The sequence below is a fragment of the Dendropsophus ebraccatus genome, chromosome 13 (genome assembly GCF_027789765.1).
Source record: "Dendropsophus ebraccatus isolate aDenEbr1 chromosome 13, aDenEbr1.pat, whole genome shotgun sequence".
NCBI classification, from domain to species: domain Eukaryota; kingdom Metazoa; phylum Chordata; class Amphibia; order Anura; family Hylidae; genus Dendropsophus; species Dendropsophus ebraccatus.
Genome location: NC_091466.1, coordinates 37,390,734 through 37,413,461, shown reverse-complemented (window position 1 = coordinate 37,413,461; position 22,728 = coordinate 37,390,734). Strand labels below are relative to the sequence as shown.

At 43.3% G+C, this 22,728-nt stretch overlaps 1 protein-coding gene across 1 annotated transcript in view; it reads right to left on the bottom strand.

Moving 5' to 3' along the window:
- LOC138770545 (uncharacterized) overlaps positions 1 to 14,805 on the bottom strand; it is a 65,277-nt gene extending 50,472 nt beyond the window's left edge. The window contains exons 1-4 of the mRNA XM_069949644.1: positions 14,580 to 14,805; positions 11,439 to 11,515; positions 3,813 to 3,983; positions 3,524 to 3,665 (exon numbers count right to left, since the gene is read on the bottom strand). Coding sequence (XP_069805745.1) covers positions 3,524 to 3,665; positions 3,813 to 3,983; positions 11,439 to 11,515; positions 14,580 to 14,805 — 616 coding nt within the window. The remainder of the gene's footprint in view (positions 1 to 3,523; positions 3,666 to 3,812; positions 3,984 to 11,438; positions 11,516 to 14,579) is intronic.
- Between the last annotated feature and the right edge of the window lie 7,923 nt (positions 14,806 to 22,728).

Here is a 22,728-nt window from a genome sequence, read left to right as displayed (position 1 = left end):
TGAGCGATTTTGTGTACGCTCTTTATTTTATCCGAACCCCCTTTTATCTGCATGCTTTGCTGTTTATAGCGATGGACATTGTATTATTAGCAAGTCTGCAGTCACAAAAGTTTTATGCCCTCCTATTCCTAACAAGTTTCATCAGAATCTCTTGCCTGAGAAGTCATACTTTCTTAAATGAGGGAAATGGATTGAGGCATAGGGATAATTTATTTTTTTCCCCTCTCTTTCCAGTTTGGGGCACTTGGCATTAAGATTTAATGGAAGATGAGAACTGTCTGGATCATAGGGATTGTTGTTTTAATGTTAGTGCCATGTTTTCTAAGATGGAATTACCATTTTTGTTTAAAATTTATAAAAATCAAGAATTAAAAAAATGAGAATCACCTGTGCTCAAGCGACATGAATCTATCAAACATCCAAACACCTGAATGTTTGTACCATACCATAGTACTATACACAGTAAACCAATAAGAGCTTTATGGACAAAGGCCAAGGAAAAGACAATTGCTGAAAAAATGGCAAAAGAAGAACCACTGATCTTTGCCAAAGAGTACCTTGGCAAACGACAATCTTTTTGGGAAGATGTTCTGTGGAGAGATTAAACCAAAAATCAAGCTTTCCGGCATTGCAAAGCAAAAGTTTGTTTACAGACAGACAGTGCAATGAAGCTTATAAGAAAAATAACAGACAATTAAGCATGGTGGAGGATTCATAACATTGTGGGTTGCTGTTACTGTAGGCCTTGACCACATCACAGGACTTAAAAAATGAGAATTATCAAGAGATTTTACAGAGAAATGTCCCTACCACTTGGTTTGAGTCAAAGATCGTGGGTACTCCAGCAAGACAAAGACCCACAAATCCAAAAGTATACAGGATTGCTTGAAAATAAAAAAAAATCCCATTGGAAATCTTTGGGGTGAGCTGAAATCTGCCATTGGGAAAAAGAACCCTGCAGACATTCAATATGTTGAAAAAACTGCAAAGGAAGAGTGGGAGAAAATATCAGATGAGAAGTTCAAGAAGCTTATAGATGGCTACAAGAAATGTTTGGAGGCGGTCATCAGTGGCAAAGGATGTGCAGCCAAGTATTAACTAGGGGTGCCTTTATTGCTGCATATATGCTGTTTATTCTGTTTCTTCTTTGAAATTACATGTAAGTTGAAAAACTAAATATAACATCCTGAAGATGTAACATTGGTACATTTCCATTACCCTCAAAAGATTTTCTATTGGGTTCAGGACTGAAGACTATACCAACTCAGGACCTTGAAATGCTTCTTATGGAGCCACTCCTTAGTTGCCCTGGCTTTGTGTTTTGGCTCATCATCATGCTGGAAGACCCAGCCTCAACCAATCCTCAATGCTTTTTTTGAGGGAAGGATGTTGTTGGCTAAAATAATGAGATACATCCTCCCTTCAATATGATGCAGTCATCCTGTCCCCTTTGCAGAAACGCTCGAATTTGCACGATAACGATTGAATTCGAACGATAATCGTACGTGTAAACGCAGCGAACGATTAAACGACGAGCGAGAAATCGTTCATTTTGATTTTTTAACATGTTCTCAAATTATCGTTGGTCGTTTGGAAAAAATTCGCAGATCGTTACATGTAAACATTCTTTCAACTATTTCACCTATGTGTGAGATAGGCTTAAGCGATAGCAAAACGATCGCATTACGATTTTTCCGTACGATGTATCGTTCCGTCTAAACGCTGATCGTTATAAAAAAAAACATCGTTTATTTAAAATCGTTAATCGCGCGATCGGGCGAATTATCGCTCCGTGTAAAAGTACCATAAGTCTTATGGTACTTTTACACGGAGCGATAATTTTCTTGTGATTTTCTTTTTTTTAGAGATTCTCTCTCACAGTTGAAAGTGTACCTACGATAAATATTACAGATCTCTCCATTCTTTGTAGTTGGGAAACCAAAATAGTTAGTCTATCAAATACCACTGCTTTTAGAGCAGAGTGGTGGTCTGTAACCTAGACAACTAACTATCTACAATGGGAAGGAAATAGCAGCTTATCAGGAGAGGAAGGTTTGCAAAATGAATGTATTTACAAAAATATTTACCCCTAGATGACCCTGGACGTACCAGTATGCCAGGGACGCCTGTCACCAGACAACCCTGGGCATACCAGTTTGTCCAGAATGCATTAGGTGCTATGAAGCGAGCTCAGGAGCTGAGCTTGCTTCATTCCAAGTGAGGGCTGGCTGCTATAAGCAGCCAGGCCCTCACTGATAATGACATTGCGCTGCAGCCTGCATTATCCCCTTAAACGTAGCGATTGCACTGTTTAAGTGTAAGTGATAAGATTGGCTCCATTCACTCACCAATTGGGGACCCCGCAGTGTGATTGTGGGGGTCCCCATACACTTTCCCAGGCCGCCAGAGAAGATCTGCTTATCTCCGTATGGTCCAGTCGGCGTTCTGCTCATAGAGTCTGCCACAGACTCAGACTCTTGTGTGCAGAATGCTTATAACAAGCATTAGTGCTATGCTATGGCATAGCAATGATCATTGTATGCAATCTATTGATTGCATGTAAAAGTCCTCCAGGGGGACTTAAAAAATATGAAAAGTAAAAATGTTTACAAAGTACCCCAAAGCCCCTCCCCCAATAAAAATTCTAATAATAGTAACATAGTTAATATGGTTGAAAAAAGACAAAAGTCCATTAGGTTCAACCTAGGGAAACCCTACTGTGTTGATCCAGGGGAAGGCAAAAATCCCTATGAGGAAGATGACAATTGCCCCATCACAGGAAGAAAATTCCTTCCCGACTCCAATGGCAATAAGAACAATCCCTGGATCAACATATCACCAGAAATCTAATGACCATAACTTAATATTATATTTTTCAAGAAAAGCATCCAGGCCTCCCTTGAACTTATTTAATAAAACAGCCATGACATCATCATGTGGCAGAGAGTTCCACAGTCTCACTGCTCATACAGTTAAGAATAAGCGTCTGTGCTGGCGGTGAAATCTTCTTTCCTCTAGAGATAGAGGAAGCCCCCTTGTCATGTTTACAGACCTAGCAGTAAAAAGATCACTACAAAGATCTCTGATCTGTCGATTCATATATTTGTACATTGTAATCACACCGCCCCTAAGACGTCTTTTTTTCTAGTGTAAATAACCCCAAGCATGATAACCTGTCTTGGTACTATAACCCACCCATTCCCTTAATGACCTTTGTTGCCCTCCTCGCACCCGCTCCAGTTCAGCTGCGTCCTTCTTATATACCGGTGCCCAAAACTATTGACAATATTCCATTTGTGGTATGACCAGTGATTTATAAAGAGGCAAAACTATGTTCTCATCTTTAGCATGCCTCTTTTGATGCATCCCATTATTTTATGAGCTGCTGCCTTGCACTGATCACTAAAGTTGAGTTTACTGTCCAATACCCCCTGGTCCTTTTCAGAAGCAGTTTTACCCAGTGTTTTATTATTTAGCACATAACTGTACTTATTATTTCTAAGTTCCAAATGCATAACCTTACAGTTATCCACATTAAACTTCATTTGCCATTTCACCGCCCAAGCCTCCAGCTTCTCCAAATCGCTCTGTAATATCATATTATCCTCCTCTGTGCTGATTACTTTACCCAGTTTAGTGTTATCTGCAAAGATTGAGATTCTACTCTGTAGCCCCACTACAAGGTCATTAATAAAAATATTAAAAAGAAGTGGACCCAACACTGACCCCTGCGGTACCCCACTAGTAACTAAAACCCAATCTGAATATGTTCAATGACCACCCTCTATTCTATCACTCAACCAGTTACTTACCCATTTGCATATGTTTTCCCCTAGTTCCAGCATCCTCATTTTATAGACCAACCTTTCATGTGGCAAAGTATCAAATGTCTTTGAAAAGTCCAGATACACCACATCCACAGCCTCCCCCAAGTCCAGTCTATGACTCACCTTCTCATAGAAGCCGATCAGATTCTGCTGGTGCTGCGTTATAAGATTATGTTCATTAAGATACTCCAGTATAGCATCTCTTACAAACACCTTAAATACTTTACCCACTATAGATGTTAGACTTACGGCCCTATAGATTCCAGGATCACTCTTTGACCCTTTCTTGAATATTGGCACCACATTAGCTATGTGCCAGTCCTGTGGAACAGTCCCTGTCATTATAGAATCTTTAAATATTAGGAATAAGGGTCTGTCTAACACAGAACTTAATTCCTGCAAAACTCTTGGATGGATGCCTTCTGGGCCCAGTGACTCATGGATTTAAATCACCCCTATCATAATATACAAATGAAACACGAAATAATAATCAAATATATTATATACCATAGCGTGTGTAATGGTCTGATCTTTTAAAATATAATAATAGCGTTCTCAAAAGGCGAACAACGTAAATGAAAAGAGGGGAAAAAAACTCCAGGATTGCAAATTTTTTGTATATATATATATATATATATATATATATATATATATTATATATATATATATATATTAATAAGTTATCAAAACATCCAATCTAGGGCACTGCGACGCCACAACAGTTAATTACCTGTTCTGTCTCTGGCGCTAATAAAAACATATTTTTTTTAAAAAAAACATCCAATCTGCACAAATATGAGAATAATATAAGTAAATACTAAAGATCATGGCGCAAAATTAAAAAATCTGTGAAAAATTGCATATTGCTTTGTTCGGACTGACCTATAGAATCAAGGTATCATGTTATTTTTACTTTAACCCCATAATGACATTGGGCATAAGTATACGCCCCCGCAGGGTGAGCTTTAACGCACACGCCCGATGTTTCCCTATTCGCTGTGTGTTCACACACAGTGGTCGGGGAAGATGGCCTGCTATAATGTATAGCAGGCCATCTCTGCTCGTCGGCACGGGGGGTGATTAACCCCTCCCGAGCCGACGATCGCTGCTATATGCTGATCAATACAGATCAGCATATAGCAGCTGAAAACAGCTTTCCGGGTCATCAGTGACCCGGAAAGCAATGGCGATTGGTGCTGTCCGAGATAGCACCAATCGCCAATAGTGTCCTGGGGAAAGATGGCACCGATGCCACCCCCACGATCGCCGTGATAGGCCGGCCGGTACCGGCCGGCCCATCATGGCGATCAAACTGTAAAAAAACTGTTTTGTCGGATTCTGCACCCCTCAGCTAGGTAGCTGAGGGGTGCAGAACAGGTGTGTGTGGTGCAGGTGTACCATACTCACCTGATCTGGGTGTCCGGAGCGAAGATCTGCGGTCCGCGCCGTCCTCGCGTCTTCTTCGCTTCACTTCCGGGTTCGGTCGTCCAGCGTCGGAAATCTTCCGAAACGCTCGGGTCCTCGGGTTCGGCGGGTCTCGGCAATCTCCGGCAGCGTCGCTCTACTGCCCCCTAGCGGCTGATCATCGCACGTAAGTGCGCCGCTGATCAGCAACTCCTCCTTTTTGGCGTAGGGGCGTTTTTTCCCCCCTATATCCTACCACCACTGTCTGCTGATAAGTACTGCACATAAGTGCGGCATTTATCAGCAGCTCCTTTCTTGGCGAAGGGATATTTTTTCTTACTGTCAAAAAAACACGTAAAAAACACTACACAAAATAAAGTTTTACACTACACCACTACACATTTACATACCCCATATACTAATCCCTGTATAAAGATGGCCCCCAGGGAGTTTTCGGCGTCGGACGCATACGTTATTATTGCTTAGTACACCGAAGCAGCCAGTGAGGATGAATGGGGGGATCCTTTTTTCCTCCATTCATCCTCATCATCCGGTGACGTGTCTGGGGGTAGCGTAGCATACTCTGCCCCCCAGACACGTCTTTTCCGCCAGTACCGTTCCAATAAGAGATGACGGTATGGCGTGAAATTCTCCAAACTCTGTGAGAGTACCTCAGGGTACACTTACAGATCCAGGGTACGTGCACACTGCGGAATGGCGAAGGATAACCCTTTGTGCATTCCGCAGCTGGCACCCGCCGGCGGACTGATGGAGGCGCGAGTTTCCACCCGTGTCATAGACTCCATTCTATGCACGGGCGGATTCCATCGTCAATCCAAAGAATGAACACGTTCATTCTTTGGACAGAGGGCAGAATCCACCCATGCATAGAATGGAGTCTATGACACGAGCGAAGACGCGCGCCTCCATCAGTCCGCCGGCTGGTGCCAGCTGCGGAATGCACAAAGGGTTATCCTTCGCCATTCTGCAGTGTGCACGTACCCTTAGAGTGTATGAAGGAAGGGACACCCAAATCCAGCCCCCAGATGCCCCCCCCCCAATCCTCGGAGTTAGTGGGGAGATCGTTCGGGAACTGATTTTCCCACTGCCGGATAAAGGTTACCACCTGTACGAGGATAACTTTTATACCAGCACCCCCTCTTCTGGTCCCTCGCTGCCTGAGATACTGTAGCTTGCGGCACGATCCGTAAATATCAGAAGTAGTAATAAAGCGCTAATATTTAGCAGCTTTGGAGCGGACCCAGCGCTTCTGGATATGTGGGACCCCATATCGCACCAGGGCAACATTTTCCAGGTGACGTCCCCCACACTGGAGAAAGGGAGACCCCAGAAGAAGTGCAGACTGTGGCGTAACAGGGGGATCAGGAAGGACACCATTTTCCAGTGTGACGCCTGTCCTGATCACCCCGGCCTCTGCATACTGGATCGCTTCAAGGCGCACCACACGTCATCGGAGTTCTACATTATCTAAATTTTGTCCCTTATTCCTATTTCAGGGGTCACGTTCATCCAGGGATTATTCTGATCGCCATTATGGAGTCGGGAAGGAATTTTTCCCCTGTGAGGAGGCTACTTGTTGTCTGCCTCACGAGGGTTTTTTTGCCTTCCTCTGGATCAACACAGGTTAAATTTGATGGACATCTGTCGTTTTCAACCTTATAAACTAATAATTGGCCTAATACCCCCAAATTAATTAGAATTGTCCCTTTTCCCCAGCTAAATAGGTATGGCCACCATTCCCATTAGAGGATGCCATGATGCAATTACAAAGGCTCTGTGCGGCCGTGGACAGTAGAAACCCCCCACAAGTGACCCCATTCTGGAAACTACACCCCATAAGGAATCTAACAAGGGGGGCAGTGGGGATATGGCCCCCCTGGTGACGGCCACATTTGGGCTGTGAAAATGAAAAAATTGTATTTTTTATTTTCATGGCACATGTTCCACTTATGTGCCCGTCACCAGTGGGGTCCATATGCTCACTGTACCCCTTGTTGGATTCCTTATGGGGTGTAATTTCCAGAATGGGGTCACTTGTGGGGGGTTTCTACTGTCCTGGCAGCACAGGAGCTTTTTAAATGCGACATGGCCTCCATCCTCTATTCCAGCCTCTAAATGGCGCTCTGTCCCTTTGGTGGCTTGCCCTGTGCCCATATGGCACATTATATCCACATGTGGGGTATTTTCGTACTCAGGGGAAATTACCCTACACGTTTTGTGTTCACTTTCTTTTTTAAACCCTTGTGGAAAAGGAAAAAATCAAGGCTAGACCAACATTAAGTGTAAAAAATGTTTAATTTTTACACTAAATCATTGATCTTGTCTTGATTTTTTCATTTTCACAAGGGGTTAAAAGATAAAAAAAAACACTAAATGTGTAGAGCAATTTCCCCTGAGTACGGAAATACCCAACATGTGGACATAAAGCGCCATGCGGGTGCAGGGTAAGCCTCCAAAGGGAAGGAGCGCCATTTGGCTTTTTGAGGCTGGATTTGGCTGGAATGGATTTTTAGGGGCCATGTTGCATTTAAAAGGCCCATGTGTTGCCAAGACAGTTGAACCCCCCACAAGTGACCCCATTATGGAAACTACACCCCTCAGGGAATGTAACAAGGGGTGTAGTGAGCATATGGACCCCACTGGTGACGGGCACAAATTTGGAACAATATGGCGTGAAAATGAAATATTACATTTTTTACACTATAATGTTGGTTTAGCCTTACATTTTTCATTTTCACAAGGGGTTAAAAGAGAAAAAAAAAACACAAAATGTGTAGAGCAATTCCCCCTGAGTCCGTAAATACCCCACATGTGGACATAAAGCGCCATGTGGGCGCAGGGCAAGCCTCCGAAGGGAAAGAGCGCCATTTGAATTTTGCAGGCTGGATGTGGCCAGAATGGATGATGAACGCCATGTCGCATTTACAGAGCCCTCGTGCTGCCAAAACACTGGAAACCCCCCACAAGTGACCCATTCTGGAAACTACACCCCTCAAGTAATCTAACAAGGGGTGCAGTGAGGATATGGACGCCTTGATGACGGCCACATTTGTGCCATGAAAGTGAAAAAATGAAATTTTTCCCTTTCACGTCACATTGTTCCACATTTGTGCCCGTCACCAGTGGGGTCCATATGCTTACTGAACCCCTTGTTAGATTCCTTGAGGGGTGTAGTTTCCAGAATGGGGTCACTTGTGGGGGGTTTCCAGTGTTTTGGCAGCACGAGGGCTCTGTAAATGCGACATGGCCCTTGAAATCCATTCCAGTAAAATCCAGCTTGCAAAGGCCAATTGGCACTCCTTCCCTTTGGAGGCTTGTCCTGCGCCCGCTTGGCACTTTATGTCCACATGTGGGGTATTTCTGTACTCGGGAGAAACTGCGCTACATGTTTGGTGTTTTTTTTTTTCTTTTATCCCCTTGTAAAAATGAAAAAATGAAGGCTAGAACAATATTTTAGTGTAAAAAATAGAATTTTTCCTTTTTTACACCACATTGTTCTGAAAATCTGCGAAGCACCTGTGGGGTCCAGAAGCTCACCGCACCCCTTGTTACATTCCTTGAGGGGTGCAGTTTTCTAAATGGTGTCCCTTTAGGGGTGTTTTTTAGGTTTTGGCACCTCAGAGCCTCTGCCAACCTGAAGTGGTACGGTCAAAAATGACCAAATATAACGGAGGCGTTTAAATTCACTAGGCGCTCCCTTATATCTGAGGCTTGTGGTTGCGTCAAATAGAGCAATAGGGCCACATATGGGGTATTTCTAGAAACTGCAGAAACGGAGCAATCAATATTGGGGTGCATTTCTCTACTAACAGGTTTATCATTATGAAAGATATTGGATTACAATAAAATCTCTGCACAGAAAATAAAAATTTTCAAATTTCTTACACACTTCGCTTTTATTTCTGTGACTCCCCTAAAGGGTTAAAAAAACTTTCTGGATGTGCTTTTGCTGAGTTTGGGGGGTGCAGTTTCTGAAATGGGGTGCTTTGTGGGGCTTTCTAACATACAGTCCCCTCAAATACACTTTGAACCTGAACAGGTCCCTAAAAATATCTGATTTTGAAATTTTATAGAAAATTTGGAAAATTGCTGCTAATGTTTTAAGCTTCCTATTGTCTAAAAAAAATGAAATATAGTTTAATAAATGCCGCCAACATAAAGTAGACATGTTGCTAATGCTATTTAATATATAATTTATGTGGCATAACCATTTTCTGTATAAGCAGAAAGGTTTCAAAGGTTGAAAAATGCATTTTTTCACAATTTTTCACGTTATTTTGGTGTTTTTCATAAAGATTCGTTATGAGTAACGACTCCATTTTACCAGAAATGTAAAGTACAATATGTCACGAGAAAACAATCTCAGAATCGTCTGGATAGGTAAAAGCATCCCAAAGTTATTAATGAATAAAGTGACACTCGTCATATTCATAAAATTTGTCTATGTCCTTAAGGCCATTTCAGGCTCTGTCCTTAAGGGGTTAAAGGGCTTTACATAGACAACAGAAGCCCAATTTTTCACCAATTTTTATTTTCATAAATAATATTTTTGGGGTTCCGTCATACATGTTATGGTTGATTAAAAGGCACCATTACAAAGTACACATGGTCCTGAAAAAAACAAACCCTTACATGGCTCTATAGATGGAAAAATGAAACACCTATAGCTCTTAGAAGACAAGGATGAAAGAACAAAAACAGAAAAATGAAAATTGGCTCGGTCATTCAGGTAATTTTGGGCTGGGTCATGGAGGTGTTAACTTGATGAATTCTACAAGTTAAAGTATATTAGTTGAGAAGGTGCAGATCCAGAAACTTATTATCATATCTATGACATTTGCAATATATTTGAATTGAAAAGGATTTGTATGTTAGACATTGAGTCCTAAATCATAGCATCTATCAAAACCAGTGCCCCGTTTTTAAGAACCATTTTTATACTTCCAGAACTTTTGGCAAGTGTGTATTTAGTATGTCATTAGAATTGGGCTTTAGATCTCATGGACTCCTTAATTGATATTTCACATAGCAATCTTTCTATAGAATTCCTGTGCTGATAACTGGTTTCTTAGGATAACAAGATTTAGGTTATGTTCACACGTTGTAAAATAAAGGTAACATACACCTGTAATTTTGAGGTAAAAATATGAATGTGTTTTCAAAATAATAATGCACTCCAATAAAGTCAATGGGAAATTGGTCCCGGATTACATCCATCTAAATAAAAAAAAATATGCTTATTTTTTTTAGACCTTTAAAAAATGTCCATTTTCTTTTCATCTGTTCACACAAATTTTCAATCAAAATTATGAATATGTTGAGCTTTTATTTTATTTTGTGTTTGAAACTTACCTTGAAGTTAATTTTGTACTTTTTCTGGAAATCTTTTCCACAAAAATAAATAAATAAATAAATATATATATAATTTACAAAATTTGTATATAATTTATAAAATGGAGGCTGCTTAGTTGTTTACAAAAAGTTAAAAGAAAATTGCACAGATATATCACATTTATTTTAAAAAAAACTTGAGGGTTTGTGCAAGGAGGGCTATTTCAACATGATTATTATGATGATTATTATTATTACTTATAAATCAATTTCCTTTTTCTGTGGCTTGTTTTATTAGAGTGAAAAACATAAGTGAATTTTACATGATAACTTGTATAACATGGTCATTTTAAAAAACACAACAACATTAAAAACGTGCACAAAAATGGACTGTAATTTAATGAATTGTAAATTACTGGGATAGGATTATAGGCATGTGCATGAAGATAACAACTAAATGACCCTGGAATCAGGTGTTTAAAATGAATGGATGTGAATAAATACATAAAAAAAAAATCTAAATTTAAAATAGAATAGACTAAAAATAAAAATATTAAATAATGACAATAATAATGAAATAATGACAATATTAAAAATAATAGTAACTAATACTAAAAAAAAAATAAGACTGGGGTAAAATAATGGTAATGATAGTAATAATTCAGTTCAATGATAAGGCACTTCTTATTGTTTTACTGATTATGGCTGGAAGTAAAAAAAAAAAAAAAAAAAAAAAAAAAATGATATTTAATGCAACTGCTTTTTATATTGCTGTTGGTAAACATACATTCTTCCACCATTCATTAAAGTCTATAAAAACTACAATTTTGCATAGGTTTTGGTGCAGGGTCTTACCTTAGGAGGTGAGCAGTTCTGTCTCTCATCTGTTCTGTGAGAATCTGTCACCAGCGAGTGGCACTTTCCATCACACACTGCATTAGAGTAACTTAAAATGATAACCCAGTGTTCTCAGTCCCAGGAGACCAGTGCTGGGTCTGAGGCAGATACTTTAACCCTTTAAGTAAGGCAATGGTGATACAGAGTTAATAAGGGATATAACTGTTAAATTATCAGGTGGCCCTTTGCTCTGAATCAGTATTGATCGGAAGCCCTCGTCATACTCTGCTGCCGTAATTCGTATTTATTTGATTGTCATACTGGCATCTCTCTGGAGATATGACCACATTTTAATTCCTTGACAGAAAGTGCATCAAACTCTAAGGCTATGTTCACACTACGTAAGTTTCCGGCCGTAGCGCGTTCCGTGAATAAGCGGCCGGAGATTTACGTAGTTTGCGTACAATGGAAAGTATACAATCTACAGCTGCACAGTTCACACTACGTATGAACTTACGCCAGGATCATATGCGTCGCCGTAAAAAATGAACCAGACCATTGTTTGAGGACGAAAATGCTGTAACTTTCGTCCGTAGCGTAACATGCGGTCCCGTACGTAGTGGTGATTTCTTTATTTTTGCACTTTTCTTTGCCGATCCAAAAGGTTCTGTGGGGTGTCCGGGGCTAGCTGAAGATTTCCAATTAAAAGGGAAGCGTAAGTAGACTACGGGCGTAAGTTCGTGGACCGTACGTAGCCAGCCGCAACTTACGCAAATCCCCTGCTGGAGTTTAACACGTATATGTCCGGTTGTGAAAATATGCGGCCGGACATATACGTAGTGTGAACATAGCCTAAGCCTGTATCACCCAAAGGCTGCTAAATTGTTTTGGGGGTGATGCAGCTCTGACAATTAACAGGATGTCACCTTTGTGCAGTATGGATACAACACCAATACAATGCATCAGTTCATGAAGTCAGCATGACTGGAAATGAGGACCAACATGGGCCCACATTTGGTAAATATGATGAAATGTGTACAGTAGGAGAAATGTTATATATATATATATATATTGTGGGAGATTAGCTCTGTAGAGCCGGGCAGACAGCAGGATTGGCAGTCAGAGACAGGGACACAAACTTGTATAAAACAGAGATTCTCCTGTTTGTTTATTGAAACCAAAAGAAATTCAGCCTTACATACAGGCACAAAGTAAAATAAATCCTGCTCGTCTGAGCTCTAACTAACACAGCAAATCCTAGCTATACAGGTGACTTGCTACCAGTCACCCAACATAAAACAACAACAGTTGGTACAATACCAGTGTGGCTCAAAGTCCCAGCAGAAGCTTTAGCAGCCCTGACCCTCTCCACAGCCAGGGGAGACCTCCATGCACAGCCACAGCTCTATACACTCTGTGCATCCTCTTATGAGGAGACCTGTGATCAGTGGCCTCCAGCACCTGGGCTGACTTGGCCAGATAGAAAAACCTGGACTGGCCAGAAAGGGAATGACAGGCCCTTTTTCAGCAACTAAAAACAGTCCCATAGCAAGTAGTTTGCTATGGGTTTTAACTTTCCTGGATTCCTCCATATCTCACCCAGCTTTCCCTGGATAAGGTATGGACTTTCTGGAACCTAGTGTTCACATATGACAGGTACCTCGGGGAGATATAGCGATTCCCAACCACAATCCCTGTCACTGTCTCACAATATATATATATATATATATGAGAGAGAGAGAGAGAGATATCTCAAACTTCTGTGAAATCAAACTGTCCACTTAGGAAGCAACACTGATTGGCAATCAATTTCACATGCTGTTGTGCAAATGGAATAGACAGCAGGTGGAAATTATTGGCAATAAGACACACGTAATAAAAGCAGAGGTTCTGCAGGTGGGGACCACAGACCACTTCTCTGTACCTATGCTTTCTGGCTGATATTTTGGTCATTATTGAATGTTTGTGGTGCTTTCATTGAGGATGGCACATCAATGTAAGCTGTGGCAAGAAGGTTTGCTGTGACTGTCAGCGTAGTGTAGTATCCAGAGGCCAGCACAACAGCAGAAGTGGAGTAGGCCATAGGAGGGCCCCAGCAGCAGTACCGCTACCTAAAACTTTGTGCAAGGAGGTGGGGTGTCCTACTATGGGTGTTACAATTAAATACACTCTTCGTAAAAGCCTGTACTTATTGTACTTGTGTGTTGATGAAGGTAGTAATAAAGTTTTGCCACTAGATGTCGCTGTCTTAGATATGTGTGTTTAGATGCTGCACAGCTGGAGTGTGTAAAGGGTTATTGTTTATTTGTATGTCACATGGATCTACGAACCTATGCAGGAGTGGGTTGGGCCGGGGGGCAGGGGGGCATATGCCTGCTTACAGCCCCGGCCCTCTTCAGTATCTGAAGAGCCCGCTAAAGGCCCACCCCCATGACGGTAAGCCCTGCCCCACGAGGCTTATGGTAAAAAGCAAACTGTACACAGCAAGGAAATGAAGGATGAGGCACTCGTCAGTCCATAAAAATTCGTTACTTTATTTCACTACTCTTAACATCAGGTGCTCATGGACGCGGTCAGGTGAGTGAGCGGGCGACAGCCTGTTTCGCGTGATGACGTTCACGCTTCCTCTCGGCCCTAACGTCACTCCGTAACCTTGCCCCTTTTAACTACGTGCTGATTAAAAAAAACACTAGTTTACAAATGCATTAAAATCAATACAAAAACGGTACAAAGTACATATCATTATCTTAGCTATTGCAACACCGTACATATACATATCTATCTCTCTATTATTTATTTGTAACCATGTACATCAGAGCGATCATTTAACCCTAGGGGTCCCAGAGCATCCATCTTTATGATTAATTCAGTTTCTCTTTTCATTAAATTTTCATGTCTATTTCCTCCCATCGCGGGATTTCTAACTTGTAATAACCCCATAAAGCACAGTTGGGTTGTGTCACCATCATGAAATTTACGTATGTGTTCTATAACTTTGGGGCATCCTTTACCTGTGCGTACGGAACGTACGTGCTCCGAAAACCGATGGTAAAGGGGTCTGATGGTCTTACCGATGTAATAGTGCCCGCAACTACACAGGAGTGCATAGACCACATATGAAGAGCGGCAGGTCAGGAAATCTGATCTGCCACTGTGTACCTCCCAGCTGAATATGGCCGACATCATTAAACTGGTTACAATATTTATATCTTCCACATTTGTGATTACCTTTTACATCACTTTTGTTCAGCCACATTGCACTCGTGTTCCTATGTGGTCTGAAACGTCCTCTCACCAATTCATCACGGATTGTTTTACATTTCCTAAACGCCAGTATAGGTTTTTTATCCACTATGTCCTTTAGCTCTTCATCACTCTCCAGCATTTTCCAACTTCTATTGATCGCTGATCGTATAACATTATTCATAGGGCCATGTCTGAAAACAAATGCAAACCTATCGGATTTCTTCTGTCTGAATTTGTCTCTATGAATCAAGGTGTCTCTATTGAGTGTTTCTCACTTTATCTATAATTTCTTTGGGGTACCCCCGATCTAGCAATCTCCTACTTAGGTCGTCAGCCTGTTGTTCAAACATGTCCCCAGAATTATTGATGCGCCGTAAACGGACAAACTGCCCGTACGGCACCGCTTTTTTAACAGATAGTGGATGATAGCTGTTGTATTCCAACAATGTGTTTGTAGCTGTCTCCTTATGATACCCACTAACCAATAATTCTCCTCCAGCCAGCTGTAAATGAACATCCAAGAAGTCCAATTCATTTTTACCATAGTTTGCTGTAAATGACATACCGAATTGATTCTCATTCATGTATGTTACAAACTGACTGAACTCTACACTTGAACCAGTCCACACAATTAATACATCATCTATATACCTCATATAGAGAGCAATTTTGGATATAAATGAATTTTGCACATTGAAGATAATCTCATCCTCTAATTCTTCCAGGTACAAATTGGCGAATGTTGGTCACTCACCTGACCGCATCCATGAGCACCTGATGTTAAGAGTGGTGAAATAAAGTCACAAATTTTTATGGACTGACGAGTGCCTCATCCTTCATTTCCTTGCTGTGTACAGTTTGAAGTTCTTTATCTATTTTGGATGATTGAGCACCGTGAGAGTCTTAGGGTCGACTATCAGCGGGACACGCCACATCCGTACTGGGATCTGTAGTGCCGAGGTATTTATCTTTTGCATACAGTAAAAAGCAAACTGCTGCTTTGGCTGTAGGCAGTATCTTCCTCCGGCCAGTAGAGGCTGCTCTCTCCTCCCAGCTGTCTCTCCTGCGTCAGGGCAAGAAGACAGAGAAGATGGTGCTCAGCAGGAAGCAAGGTACCTATAAAGGAGGAGATCTACACAGCAGTACATAGAGCAGGGGTAGGGAACCTTGGCTCTCTAGATGTTGCAAAACTACAACTCCCATGATACCTGGGCTGCCATAGGCTGTCCATGCATGATGGGAGTTGTAGTTTTGCAACAGCTGAGGAGTCAAGGTTCCCTATCCTTGACATAGAAGAGGATACATATATACAGGAGGAGACATACAGAGGAGTACATAGAGGATACATATACATACCTCCCAACCATCCCGGATCCGGTAATACAGTGCCGATTTGGGGGTGATGTCTTGCCTAGTGTCCCGCTATCCCCCCCCCCTCGCTTATCCCGGAAATACCCCTGCCTGCATGTGTCCCTGCTAAATACTTCGCCACTCCCCACCCCCGTTCACCCACACACCTGCGCTTCCTGGGAGTGCCACTGACTGCCCCTCTGATCTGGTGCTGACAGTGATGCTTTGACTGAGTGCTCATCACGGGTGCTCAGTTAACCCCTAGACGACCCAGGGCGTATAGTTACGCCATGGAAGTCTGTCCCCAGACGACCTAGGGCGTAACTGTACGCCCTGGGTGTTTCCCAGCGGCGCGCTTCATAGGAGGTGGGGGCCGGCTGCAATGAGCAGCCGGGACCTCCCCGGTAATGACACGCTGCAGCGATCGCGCTGCCGCGTGTCATTAACTCCTTAAACGCCGTGATCGCGTCGCGACCGCAGCGTTTAAGTGTAAGTGACAGGGGGAGTCCCCGGTCACTTACCGATCGGGACCCCCGCAGTGTGACTGCGGGGGTCCCGATCGGTAAAACAGACTGCCGGAGGTCTCTTACCTGCCTCCGTGCGGTCCGATCGGCGATCTGCTGCACTGAGCCTGCACAGGCAGGCTCAATGAGCAGATCGCCGATAACACTGATCAATGCTATGCCTATGGCATAGCATTCATCAGTGTAGAAATCAAAGTACTGGATGTAAAAGTCCCCCAAAGGGACTTCAAATGTGTAAAAAAAAAAAAGTTAAAAACACTAACACACTACCCCAAAACCCCTCCCCCAATAAAAGTTGAAATCACCCCCCTTTCCCATTATATAAATAAAACATATAAAAATAAATAAACAAATAAACATATAATATACCGTAGCGTGCATAATTGTCCGATCTATTAAAATATAACAAGCGCCATTGTGAACGGTAAACGGCGTACACGGAAAGAGGGAAAAAAGTGCGCGGATTACCGATTCTATGTTACATTATATAGAAATTTTTTTTATAAAAAGTGATCAAAACGTCCGATCTTCACAAATATGGTATTAATAAAAACTAGAGATCATGGCGGAAAAAATGACACCACATACAGCCTCATAGGTGAAAAATAAAACCGTTACAAGGGTCACAATAGGCCCATTTTATTTCAAATTAATTGCCAAAAAAAAGGATTTCATTTAAAAAAAATATATAACATTAGAGAATCTGTGTAAACCTGCATATGGTTGTGTTCGGGCTGACCTATAGAATAATTGTATCATGTCGCTTTTACCATATAGTGCATTACGTAGACACAGGAACCCCCCAAACGTTATCATATTGCATTCTTTTTTGCGATTTCACCAATTTATATCTTCATAAATAATATATTTGGAATTCCATCATACATGTTATGGTAAAATGAATGACGCCATTACACAGTACAACTATTCCTGTAACAAATAAGCCCTTACATGGCCTTGTAGATAAAAAACTGAAAGTGCTAGAGCTCTTAGAAGGGGGGGAGGGAAAAACGGAAACACTAAGATTAAAATTTGCGCGGTCCACTGGGTCATTTTGGGCCTGGTCCTCAAAGGGTTAAAGCATCACTGTCAGCACCCGGCGGCTCACAGTGTCCACTGCAGAGCAGGAGCCGTTTGCTCCTCGCTCCGCATTGGCACTTCACTCTGTCTTGTGGCCACAAGAAGCTGCTTCCTTCCCCAGCTCTGGGCGCGTGAGTGACGTCACTCGTGCACTGAGAGCTGGAAGAGAAGACGCTGGAGAAGTCAGTTGAGTATATCCATTAATTAATTTGTTTATTACACGTGAATACGTACATGGGTGGGAAGGGGAGCTTACTACCTGAGGGATGGGGCGGCTTACATGACGTGGGGGGGGGGTGGGGCTAGGGCTTATTACCAGAGGGAAGAGGCTTACATAGGGGTGGCAGGCTTATTACCAGAGGGAAGGGGCTTACATGGGGGGGGTTATTACTAAAGGGAAGGGGGCTTATTACCAGAGGGATGGGGATTACATGGGGGCCAGGACTTATTACCAGAGAAAAAGGGGCTTACATGGGGGGGCTTACTACCAGAGGGAAGGGGTAACATGGGGGGGGGGGGCTTATTACGAGAGGGGCGGGGCTTACATGGGCGGCTTATTACCAGAGGGACGGGGCTTACATGGGGAGGGGGTTTATTACCAGAGGGAAGGGGCTTACATGGGGGGCTTATTACCAGAGGGACGGGGCTTACATGGGGAGGGGGTTTATTACCAGAGGGAAGGGGCTTACATGGGGGGCTTATTACCAGAGGCACGGGGCTTACATAGGAAGGGGGGTTATTTCCAGAGGGAAGGGGCTTACATGGGCTTATACAGATGGGGACTTTTTGTATGGATGGTAACAAGTGCCAAGAGCCCAAAATATTTGTCTGGCAGATTGACAAGGCATTGCCAGAAGAAGTTTTCATAATGGTTGAGCCAGATGGAGAAGAAAAAAAAAAAAAGTAAGTGAGCTACTCCGATCAGAGAAGACTTCAACTGAGAGTTACACGATTTAACTGCACTGTAACCACTTATATGGAGTGCAAATCCTGTGTACCATTTTTATCTGCCCCCATATGGGCCAGAGTATGGAGGGATATTAGTATTTGTATAGTGGATGTTTAGCACTGGTATGGTGGTATAAGTAACTATGTGGTGAAGGTGTGGTGATAATATTTGTTACTTATATAATGGTAATACATGATGTGGCTATGGGGCATAGAGCGCAGTTATGGGCGTAGCTATGGGGCATGGCTATGTCCCTTTTTCCTCCCAGCAAAAGTTCGGAGGTATGCATATATACAGGAGTACATAGAGGATACATATATACATTTCTTGAATTGCGTATTCCCTCATGAATATATATATATATATATATATATATATATATATATATATATATAAAGAGAGAGAGAGAGAGAGAGAGAGAGAGACACACACACACAGGAGGAGACATACACAGCAGTACATAGAGGATACATATATACAGGAGGAGACATATATACAGCAGTACATAGAGGCAGGGCCGGCCTTTGGGGTGTGCGACCTGTGCTCTTGCAGAGACAGCTGTCTTTCTGCCCGAGCACTCCCCTAGCTGGATGCCCAGCTCCCCCTTTTGGTGGTGGCTCCCTCCTGCCATCCCTCCCCATGGGCGCTGTGCACTGTCCTATCAATCTTGTAACCGCTTGCGGTCACAAGATTGATAGGACAGTATGCCTACAGCTGATGAGGCTCCCTGGGGATTCCCCAGCAGAGCACGCATCCGTGACCTCAGCGTCAGCCAGCGGCCTTGTACTTCCGGCACAGGGAGGAAGTACCAGCCTCGGCGCACGCTGAGCTCATTGGTGTGTGCGGTGCCGGAGACATGCCAAGGGAGCACGCATCTGTCCGGGGGCGACACCTGCAAAAGACGAGAGCCGCGACGGGGGAAGGAGGTGTTAGGTGAGTTATGTGTTTTTGTTTTTTTTAATTGGCACAAAGTCAGCCAATCTATAAGGGGGGAGACAACATAAAGGGGGCAATCTATAAGGGGGAGACAACATAAGGGGCAATCTATAAGGGGGAGACAACATAAAGGAGGCAATCGATAAAGGGGAGACAATATAAGGAGGGAGACAACATAAGGGGGGGGAAATCTATAAGGGTGGAGACAACATAAGGGGGCAATCTATAAGGGGGGAGACAACATAAGGGGGCAGTCTATAAGGGGGAGACAACATATGGGGGCAATCTATAAGGGGGAGACAACATAAGGGGCAATTGATAAGGGAGACAATATAATGAGGGAGACAACAAAAGGGGGGGAATCTATAAGGGGGCAGACAACATAAGGGGGCAATCTATAAGGGTGGAGACAACATAAGGGGGCAATCTATAAGGGTGGAGACAACATAAGGGGGTAATCTATAAGGGGGTAGACAACATAAGGGGGCAATCTATAAGGGGGTAGACAACATAAAGGGGCAATCTATAAGGGGGAGACAACATAAGGGGGGCAATCTATAAGGGGGAGACAACATAAGGGGGGAAATCTATAAGGGGGAGACAACATAGGGGGGCAATCTTTATTGTGGAGACAAAACATAAGGGGGCAATCTATATTGGGGAGACAACATAAGGGGGCAATCTATAAGGGAATACAACTTAAGGGGGCCATCTGTAAGGGGAATGGACAACACAGGGATGGCCATCTATAAGGGAGACAATATGGGGGCCATCTATAAGGGGATGGACAACACTGGGGCCATTTATAAGGGGGACAACACAGGGGGGCCATAAAGGGACAACATGGTAGGGCATCTGTAAGAGGGGCAGAGGGAACAACATGGGGGGGGGGGGAATCTGTAAGGGGGACTAAAAAGGGAGGGCTACTTTACTACTATAAGGGAGGGCTACAAAGAGGGGGGCCATATACTATAGGGGGACTACACAGAGGGTGTTCTTAAGGAGATGCACATGGGGCCATATATAGGGAAGACTAAACAAGGGGCCATCTTTAAGGAGGCTACACAGAGGGGGGGGCATATACTATAAGGGGATCACATAGAGTCAGCCTACCCACTAAATGAGGGTGTAAAGGGGCCATTACAGATGTGCTGTTTGTAGAGCGATTAGGATGGTGCCAGAGTGAGGAGTCTAATATGTTTGTCTGGCAGTTTCTGTGGATTTGTGGCTCGAATAAGGTATCATGATGGCCCAGGGCAGAAGAAGAAAGAAGAAAAGAAGAAAATGAAAGGGGAACAACTCTGATCATAGAAGACGTCCCCTGTGAGTCACTGGATATAACTGCACTGTAATGTATATGGTGTACAAAACCTGTGTAGGGCTGGCTTTACCTCTATAGTGATATGTCTACAGAGGATTTTTATTCATTAGTACTGGTGGTGTTAGTTAGTATGCGGTGGTATTAGTCAGTAGCAGCGGTGGTGTTAGTCAGTATGTGGTGGTATTAGTCAGTAGCAGCGGTGGTGTTAGTATGTGGTGGTATTATTCAGTAGCAGCGGTGGTGTTAGTCAGTATGTGGTGGTAATATTTTTTACTTATCTGGTACTGTGTTTTATTGGATTTAGTATACTGGATTTGGTCATTATTAATATGGTGGTGATGGTAGTGGTTGTGGTGTGGCGGTAATATTTGGGTGGGTCGGGTGATGGATATAGTCCAGAAGAGTGGGAGGCTGTAGGAGCTTTATGTCACCTTGAGGGGGTTTCACCCCTAGGGTGCACGAAAAAAGTTTCACACAGGGCGCTATCTACCTTAAGGCCGGCCCTGCATAGAGGATACATATATACAGGAGTACATAGAGGATACATATAGGTATGTGTGTTTGTTGTTTTGTTTATTATTATTTTTACTATTGGGAGGTTGCACATAAGGGGGGCATTCTAAAAAGAGGAATGCCTATACCCACAGTGGTATAAACTATTGTGAAAACACAGGAACCCTAGCTTTCCCATCATCTTGTATTTGTAGTCAGTATGATGTGGTCACCCAGCTTTCCCACCATCTTGTACTCAGTATAATGGAGGTCACCCAGCTTTCGCACCATCTTGTAGTCAGTATGATGTGGTCACCCAGCTTTCCACGATCTGTCTATGGAACAGTTCCATGTCATAGCTGAGCCGCCCCATAGACTTATACAGGAAAGTGACTTCTGACCCCTTCACAGGGCACAGTAGGATATTTGGTCACAAATGACTAGAAGGGCCAAAGATGTTATAGGTAAGGGCCAGAGTGGTCCTTAAAGGATGGGCTGCCAGCCTGCTACTTATGGGCCAGTGCTGTATGCTTGCTCCCTGGGCTAAAATATGCCAGCTAGCCCCTGAACCTATGGGAATCTCGTTTTCTTCTGTCCTATCACCTCTATCTTTGCTTCTTTTAATGCACTCTTCATCCTGTCACAGCGCACGTTAGTTACGCTGAGGAAGGAAGTCACTTTGGAGACAGGAAGAGTAGGTCAGTCTTAGCTAGGACCCCATATGGGTAGGAAGCAAGATGCAGCTCACAGTTTCTAATCAGTAACGCTACACAACACTATGTTGTGTTTAAACCCTTCAGGAGAGGACAAGCCAGAGATAACCTCTACCCACGCCGTGGACCCTTGTGGGCCTTGTGTCACCCTCTAGGACGGTTCAGCCAAATCTAGTGGGCATAAGGTGGTGTGAAGACTAACAAAAGGTCAATACACAGGCACAAGTGTTCTTCTTCTTCTAAGTATTCTTCTACCTCATCCTCTGACTCTGTGATCCTTCGCCTCACACCGACACAGCACACACCGCAACCTTGAGACATTTCCCCTTTCTGTGGGTGGCAGAGCGTCCAGGTGGGTCACTACACCTCTCTGGCCAACCGTGATATCAACCCAAGGGACCCCGTAGCAGCCCGGCAGGACACTGTCCACAGGGGAAAAAGGTACTGTACGATCGGCCTTGTTAAATAAAAGCAGGCGTGCCATCACATCTGTGTTCCCAACCGGCACTGGCTTCACGATATAACACCTCAAGGTCTGGCTGTACCTGGGCCAACCACCACCGGAGTGGCGTCACACTTCACCATCTAGCAAGTGACCGGCCAATCCTCCAATACAACATAACCAGGGCTCACCACCACACAACAACAGGAGGAACACTGCCAGAGCCCTGCAAAATGACCTCCAGCAGGCCACAAA